At 66.4% G+C, this 8522-nt stretch overlaps 1 protein-coding gene across 1 annotated transcript; it reads left to right on the top strand.

Moving 5' to 3' along the window:
* The first annotated feature begins 142 nt into the window (after positions 1-142).
* Positions 143-8233, top strand: ZMIZ2 (zinc finger MIZ-type containing 2). The gene is given in 31 exon segments (XM_048928247.1): positions 143-207; positions 302-416; positions 1604-1806; positions 1883-1997; positions 1999-2100; positions 2160-2339; positions 2341-2400; positions 2477-2644; positions 2725-2742; positions 2744-2791; positions 2999-3190; positions 3799-3888; positions 3890-3924; positions 4804-5014; positions 5093-5126; positions 5129-5201; positions 5274-5296; positions 5299-5352; positions 5355-5399; positions 5402-5427; positions 5809-5876; positions 6270-6338; positions 6408-6478; positions 6481-6518; positions 6520-6546; positions 6548-6632; positions 6720-6871; positions 6944-6994; positions 6996-7118; positions 7996-8070; positions 8072-8233. Coding segments are annotated over 31 exon segments (2634 nt in total). The 5' UTR covers positions 143-157; the 3' UTR covers positions 8105-8233.
* The last annotated feature ends 289 nt before the right edge of the window (positions 8234-8522 follow it).

Genomic DNA, 8522 nt, shown 5'->3' with positions numbered 1-8522 from the left:
GGGATGGCGGCCGTGCCCACGGGAGCTCCGCACCTCCCCGCACCGTTGGGGGGCGGCGCTGCCCCGCAGTTCTCCCGGCGCCCATTTCCCGTTCCCCCCCATCGCCCGCAGTCCCGCTGTCGGTGCCGCCGTCCCGCAGCGCCCGCCGCAGCGCCCGATGAACTCCATGAACCCCATGAAACCGTCGCTGCCGCCCGCACCGCACGGGTGAGTGCCGCCCCACGGCCGCCCGGCGCGTGGCATCCTTCCCCTGTCCCCCCCCCCCACCTCTCCCCCCTAATTAAGTTGTTTTTCTTTCTAGTGATGGTTCATTTGCATATGAGGCTGTTCCCTGGCAACCGAGCACCAATCAGCCGCCGGGATCCCTCTCCGTGGTAACCACCGTCTGGGGGGTCAGCAACACCTCGCAGAGCCAGGTACCGCCCCCCCCCCACCCCCCGCACCCCACGCTCCTGTCTGCCCATCCCTCCCCCTCCCCCCCCCCCGGGGTCCTGAAGGCCGGCAGCAGGGAGGAGCTGCCCTGTGAGGGTGGGGCTGGGAGGGGCTTCCCGAAGGGGGCGGGGCCACCTGGTGTGGGCGGGGCTTTGGGGGGGGCTCTGAAGTGTTGGGTGGGGGGACCCCAGTGAGACCCCATTGACCCCCACTGAGGCCCCACTGACTGAACGTTGATGCCTGCTGAGACCCCACTGACGATGTTTTGAAACCCACTGAGATCCTGCTGACTTTCCATTGACCCCCACTGACACCCCTTGATCACCTGTTCACACTGAGACCCCCACTGCCTTCACACTGACACCTGCTCAGACCCCACTGACAGCCGCTTGACCCCCACTGAGACCCCACTGACAGCTGCTAAGACTCCATTAAGCCCCTACTGGGATCCCATTGATTTTTCTTTGAGCTCTCACTGGGACCCCACTGACAATCGCTGAGACCCCATTGACACTGAGATCCTACTGGCTGTTGACCCCACTCAGACCCCACTGACAGGCTCTTGATACCCCATGCGACCTCACTGACAGCCACCAAGACCCCACTGCCTTTCCAGTGACCCCCACTGAGACCCTGTTGACGTCCAGTGAGCTCCCACTGGCTGTCCACTGACACCCGCTGAGATCCCACTGCCACCCACTGAGACCCTATTGACTTTCTATTGACACCCACTGGGATCCCACTGGCACCCCATGAGTTCCTACTGACTGTTCATTGACCCCCACTGAGCACCCATTGACCTCCTGTTGATACCAGGACCCCACTGGCTGTTTACTGAGACCCACTGAGATCCCATTGACACCCACTGAGACCCCACTGAGTGTCCATTGACACCGAGACCCCACTTTCTCAACCTCGACGCCCGCTCAGACCCCACTGACCGTCCCCTGACCCGCAGTGAGGCAGCACTGACAGCTGCTGGGCTCCCAATGACTTTCCTCTGACCCCTGAGTTCCCGCTGGCCGACCAATGAGGCTCACACTGCAGTGATGCCTCTGAGACCCCGGTGACGCTCACTGCCCCCACGCGCTCAGAGGTGCCAGCAGATCCCGGTCTCACCACCCCCCATGCTGTGCCCCTCACCCCCAACCCCACATCCCCCCCCCCGCAGGTTTTTGGCAGCCCCATGGGCCCCGGGGGCGGCAGCTCCAGCACCCCGCTGCTGCCCGGTGTGGCGGGCGCCGGTTCGGGGATGAGCTCTCCGCAGTTCCTGGCGCAGCCGCCCTTTGCCGAGCCGGCTCCCACCAAGGGCTACGTGCAGCAGAGCGTCTACGGCCGCGGCTCCTACCCCGGCGGGCCCGGCTTCGCCCCCAGGTAAGGCGGGCACGGCCCGGCGCGGTGACACCCGGCACGACCGCGGCTCCCCCTCCCCACTGCCTGTGCTCCGCAGCTATGCAGGCAGCCCTGGTGCCATGGGGCTCCCGGCGCACGCCGCCCGCCCGCCCCCCGCTGCCGACTTCACCCAAGCGGCTGCTGCCGCCGCCGTGGCCGCTGCCGCTGCCACCCGCCACAGCCACAGCCACGGCCACGGTGGCGGCGCTGCAGGAGAAGCAGAGCCAGGAGCTGAGCCAGTACAGCGCGTAAGGACGGCCGCACGCGGGGGGGGCGGTGTGGGCGCGCGGCACTGACCGCTGTTTCCGGCACTGACCGCCGTTTCCGCACCGCAGATGGGAGCAGGGCAGCCCTTTGGCACTCAGTTCCTGCCCCACGCCTCCCCGCGCGGCCCCACCGGCCTCAGTCCCGGCGGCGTGGCGAGCGTCATGGCACCCCTGGGCGTGGGGCCCACGCGGGCGCCGGCTGTGGGCACTCTGTATGGTGCACAGCGGCTGCCCCAGCACACCTACCCAGGGCCCCCCCCCAGGGCAGCAGCTGCCGCGGCAGGGCGTCAAGCGGGCGTACGGCGGAGAGGTGAGTGCGGCCGCGGGGCTGCGGGGCTGGGACCGGTGGCTGCGTCGCCAGAGCCGTGCTGACGCTGTGCCCGCAGGGGTACCCGGCACAGCAGTACCTGCAGGGCGGGCAGTACCCCGGCACACAGTACCCCCCCGGCGCCCCCCAGTCCTCAGCGCCGTCCCCGTCCTACCCCGGGCACAGGATGCAGCCGGGCGTGGGCCAGTACCTCTCCGCTGCGGGCGGCACCGGGGCCTACTATAAGGTATGGGAGGGGCTGAGGGGTGCGGGGGCCGGCGCTGCGGGGGGCACGGGGCTGACGCCGGGCTGTCACCATCCCTGCAGGCGGCTGAGCAATTCAATGGGACAGAGTGCAACCTTCGGTACCTACAGCCAGGCTGCCATCAGCGGGGTGAGTGCCGGCAGTGTGGGCGTGCGGTGGGGCTGCCAGCAGTGCTGTATGATGATGGGGTGGTGGTGGTTGATGGTGGTGCTGGTGGTGTTGATGGTGATGGTAATGATGGCGGTGATGATTCTGGTGGTGGTGATGGTGATGATGGTGGTGGTGGTAATGATGGTGGTGGTGGTAATGATGGTGGTGGTGATGGTATCCCCACAGCCGGGGCGCTCGGTGCCAGGGTACCCCAGCTCACCCCTGCCTGGGAACCCCACACCGCCCATGACGCCGGGGAGCAGCATGGCCCCCTACATGTCCCCAGGCCAGGACGTTAAGGCTCCCTTCCTGCCCGACGTGAAGCCCAGCATGGCTGCCCTGCACCCCTCGCCCTCAGGTAGGGGCAGTGGGAGGACCGCTGCGGCGTTGCCCCTTTAAGGGCTGGGTGCTGCAGAGGGTGGGCGGGGCTTTGGCTTGGGGGTAAGGCCAATGGGAGGGGCTGTGGTCTGCGAGGGGAGGGGCATCGTGGCTAGCGTCCAATGAGAGAGGTGGGGGTGTGGCTTTCAGGAAGAGGGCGTGGCCAACAGATGTGGGAGGGGCTTAAGGCAGGGGTGGGGGTGGGGCTTCGGGGGGGTACCTGGGAGTGGGAGGGGCTTCTCTAAGGGGGTGGAGTCAGCTGGGGCTGGCAGCTATTAAATGTGGGTGGGGTGGGGTGACCCCACTGCGAAACCATGAGCTCTCATTGAGCCCCCCGGGGCCCCATTGAGCATTCATTGACCCCCCCTGGGACCCCGCCGACCCCTGCTGAGACCCCACGACCACCCATTTATGCCACTGAGACCCCATGACACCCACCCTTGTCCCCACTGGCCATCCGCTGCCGCCACCACCCCACTGCCGCTCCACGACACCCACCGCTGCCCCACGATGTCCACCCAAGGTCCCCGGCCACCCCACTGCCGCCCCCCTGATGTCCCCTGCCCCCCTTGCTGCCCCTGCAGGGCACGCTCTCGCAGGTGAGGGAGCTGCGCCTGACCTTCCCGGTGCGTGACGGCGTGGTGCTGGAGCCCTTCCGCCTGCAGCACAACCTGGCTGTCAGCAACCACGTCTTCCAGTCTGCGCGACTCTGTCTACAAAACGCTGATGATGAGGTCAGGGCGGTTGCCAGGGGGGCGGGCAGGGGGGGTGGTGAGCTGCCATGGCGTGGTGCAGCACCGCAGGGCGCTGTGGGGCACAGGGGGGGCTGAGTGTGGCACAGGGGTGGCAATGGGTCCTGCATGGCACAGCGTGGCACATGCGCCGCGTGGTGCGGCCCTCGATGGCTCATCGTGGCACAGTTCTGCACACTGCGGTCCTACTTGGTGTGTCGTGGCTTGTGGCACAGTGCTGTGTGATACGGCCCCACACAGCTCACATGGCACAGTGCTCCATGACATGGCTCTGTACAGCTCACATGACACAATGCTGCATGACATGGCTCTGTACAGCTCACATGGCACAGGGCTCCATGACATGGCTCTGTACAGCTCACATGGCACAGGGCTCCATGACATGGCTCTGTACAGCTCACATGGCACAGGGCTCCATGACATGGCTCTGTACAGCTCACATGGCACAGGGCTCCATGACATGGCTCTGTACAGCTCACATGGCACAGGGCTCCATGACATGGCTCTGTACAGCTCACATGGCACAGGGCTCCATGACATGGCTCTGTACAGCTCACATGGCACAGTGCTCCATGACATGGCTCTGTACAGCTCAGCATGGCACAGGGCTGCACGATACGGCCCTACAAGGCGTGCACTGATGCTTATGGCACAGCACAGCACCGCACTGCACAACACGGCCCTCAGCTCATCGTGGCGCAGTGCTGCACACCATGGTCCTACTTTACGTGCCGTGGCGCAGTGCGTGGTGACCCGCCCCACGCAGCTCAGTGCTGCACACCGTGGTGCTGAGCAGCATGGCATGGCTCAGCATGGCTCAGTGCATCTCCCCCACTCTGTGCCCCCCCTGCTGCCCCCCAGGCCTGACCTGGAGCTGCAGTTCAAGTGCTACCACCACGAGGACCGACAGATGAACACCAACTGGCCGGCCTCCGTGCAGGTCAGCGTCAACGCCACGCCGCTCACCATCGAGCGCGGGGACAACTAGACCTCACACAAACCGCTGTACCTGAAGCACGTCTGCCAGCCCGGCCGCAACACCATCCAGATCACCGTCACCGCCTGCTGCTGCGTGAGCGGGGACCGCGGGGCGGGCGGGGGGCTGCGGGGGGCTGTGGGGCCGTGGCTCACCGCGCCGTCGCCCCGCAGGTCGCATCTCTTCGTGCTGCAGTTGGTGCACCGGCCCTCGTGCGCTCGGTGCTGCAGGGCCTCATCAAGAAACGGCTGCTGCCCGCCGAGCACTGCATCACCAAAAGTGAGTGCGGGGCGCCGGGGGATGGCGTGGGGTTGGGGGTCTCCTCCTCACCCCGCATCTCGCCCCTTCCCCCAAGTAAGAGGAACTTCAGCAGCGGGACCATCCGGGCACGCCTGGGCCCAACGGGGAGGACGGGGTGGAGCAGACGGCCATCAAGGGTCCCTCAAGTGCCCCATCACCTTCCGCCGCATCCAGCTGCCCGCCCGGGGCACGACTGCCGCCACATCCAGGTGGGAAGGGGAAGGGGAAGGAGAAAGGGGAAGGGAAGGGAAGGGGAAGGGGAAGGGAAGGGGAAGGGAAGGGAAGGGAAGGGAAGGGAAAGGGAAGGGAAGGGAAGGGAAGGGAAGGGAAGGGGAAGGAAGGGAAGGGAAGGAAGGGAAGGGAAGGGAAGAGAGAGGATGGGATGGGATGGGATGGGATGGATGGGATGGGATGGCATGGGATGGGATGAGATGAGATGAGATGAGATGAGATGAGATGAGATGAGATGAGATGAGATGAGATGAGATGGGGAAGGGAGAGGATGGGATGAGATGGGAAGGGAAGGGGATGGGGAAGGGATGGGGAAGGGAGCCCCTGTTGGCGCCAGCTCAGCCCCATCTGTCCCACAGTGCTTTGACCTGGAGTCCTACCTGCAGCTCAACTGCGAGCGGGGCACGTGGCGGTGTCCTGTGTGCAAGTGAGTGCAGCCTGTGGGACTGGGGTGTCACCTGTGGCCATCCCTGGGTTGTCCCTGTGGGGTTGTGCCTCAGTGTCCCTCACTGTCTGTCCCTTGGTGTTCCAGTGGAGCCATGCCTCGGTGCCCATGCAGGGTTGTTCCTTGGTGCCCCCACGGAGCTGTGCCCCTTGTTGTCCCTCACTGTCCTATGGTGTCCCCAGGGGGGTGTCCCTCAGTGCTCTCATTGACCCGTGCCTCAGCGTCCCCACGGGGATGTCCCATGGTGTCCTTCGGTCTCCCAATGGAGCTGTGCTATGGCATCTGCACGGGGCCAGCCCTTGGTGTCCCCCGCTGTCCCAGTTGTACCCTGAGGGCCGTCCCCTGCTGTCCCCTCACTGCTTGTGCCTCCCGCAGTAAGACGGCGCTGCTGGAGGGGCTGGAGGTGGACCAGTACATGCTGGGCATCCTGATCTACATCCAGAGGTGAGTGCTGCTGCACCCCGACCCCACACGGCCACGCTGCCCACCGCCACGCCGTGCCACCGCCCGCAGCTCGGACTACGAGGAGATCACCATCGACCCGACGTGCAGCTGGAAGCCAGTGCCCGTCAAACCCGACCTGCACTCAAGGAGGAGGCGGACGGGCCGGCTCTCAAACGCTGCCCGCACCGCCAGCCCGGCGCACATGGTGCCTGCCCAACATCATGGAGATGATCGCGGCGCTGGGGCCGGGCTCCTCGCCCTTCGCTGCCCCGGCAGCCGATTACGGCACGCAGGGTGAGCATAACCCCGCGCGGTGCTCTGACCCCCCCCCCCATTTTGGTGCCACACTCACCCTGTTTCTTTGCCCCATTTCTCCTGCAGGTTCCACGTTCCCGGCTCCTTCAGCTTACCCTGAGCCGTTCCCCCCCGCTGCCCCCGGCACACCGACGCTGGGGGACTTTGCGCCGCCCGCCTCCTTCCCACCTGAGCTGCTGCCCCCCGACAAGCCGCCCGCTGCCCCCCTGCCTGGACAGGTCGTTAATGGGGGGATGAGGAGGAGGAGGAGGGGGGAGGGTGATGGGTGCTGAAGGCCGCTGTCCCCACAGCTGCCACCCGCCGGCCGGATGGAGCCGTCCCACGCCGCCGCTCTTCACGCCCATGGGCAGCCCAGCACAGCATCGCGCCGTGCCCCCCCCGCGGCCCCCGCCGGGCAGCGCCGGCCCCGATGTCACCTTCAGCACCGCGCCGGGGAGCGGGGATGGGACGGAACCCGCGCTGGATGTGAGTATGGGGGACGGGGGGGTAGGTGGGGGGGGGGTTAGTCCCCTGCTGGGCTCCAGCATCCCCTGCAGTGCCTTGGTGTTTCTCCATACCCCCCGGTGTCCCCGCAGAGCTGTGCCTTCATGTCGCTCAGCATCTCCATCCCTCTGTGCCTTCGTGTCGTTCAGCATCCCTCTGTGTGTCCCAGCATCCCCGTGGCGCTGTGCCTCATGTCCCCCTGCTGTCCCCACGGAGCTGTGCCTTCGTGTCCCTCAGTGCCCCTTGGTGTCCGCTTAAGGCTGTGCTTAATGTCCTTCAGTATCCCCCACTGTTCCCGTGGAGGCTCGCGTCCTGGTCCCCTGTTGTCCCCATGGAGCTGTGCATTCATTCATGTCCTGCAGCATTTCTCAGTGTCCCCCACTGTCCCCATGGAGCTGTGCTTCGTGGTCCCCTGCTGTCCCCATAGAGCTGTGCCTTGGTGTCCCTGAGCATCCCTCACTGTGCCCCACTGTCCCCACAGAGCTGCATCTCAGTGCCCTTTATTGTCCCATTAAGGCTGTGCTCCAGTGTCCCCTGGAGAACCACTTCCTGGTCCCAGTGTCCCCTCGGAGCTGTGCCATTGTCCCTCAGGATCCCTTATGAGTGTGCCTCACTGTCCCCATTGGGCCGTTTCTCACTGTCCCTCGGTGTCCCCATGGAGCTTCGGTGCTCCTCCTCGGTGACATCCCTTGGTGTCACGTCCACATAGCTGTGCTGCATTGCGTTGTGTCCCTTGGATCCCCCGAGGGCGGTGGGAATCCCTCGGTGTAGTTGGGGGGCTGTTGGGGGGTTTTGTGGGGGTACGGAGGGGATTTATAACGCTTTGGGGGGGGGGTTGCTGGGCTGTGCCCACCTGCAGCTGCTGCCCGAGCTGACCAACCCCGAGGAGCTGCTGTCCTACCTGGGCCCCCCCGACCTGCCCAGCAGCACCAACGGACGATCTGCTCGCCCTCTTCGAGAGCAACTGAGGCCCCTCCCGGCCCCGGGGGGCGGCGGCGGGGCGGGCGGCCCCCCGGAGCGGCCCCGTCCCGCAGAGCGCAGCGCTGTACATATGTACAAACACTACCGCCCCGCTCCATTAAAGCCTTTCTCTCCCATGTCCTCACGCGTGTCCGTGCCCCGCGCGGGGAGGGGTCGGCTGTGGGGGGGGAGGGGCTGAACGCAGGGTGCGGGCCGGGCTCGGGGGCGCGCTCCCCCTTCACGTGCGCGTTCCCGCCGCTCCCATCCGCCACCCGCCTCGCGCATGCGCGCCGCTCCCCGCCCCGCACCCCGCCGCTCCCCGCGCGCGCCCGGCCCCCGCCCCTCCCCGCCCCGCAGCGCCCCTCCCCTCCTTTTTTTGTTCATTCTCCTCTGTTTTCCCCATCTCGCGCTCCCATTCGCCCCCGC

The sequence above is a fragment of the Lagopus muta genome, chromosome 27 (assembly GCF_023343835.1).
Source record: "Lagopus muta isolate bLagMut1 chromosome 27, bLagMut1 primary, whole genome shotgun sequence".
Classification (NCBI taxonomy): Eukaryota; Metazoa; Chordata; class Aves; order Galliformes; family Phasianidae; genus Lagopus; species Lagopus muta.
This window is presented reverse-complemented; position numbering and strand designations above follow the sequence as displayed.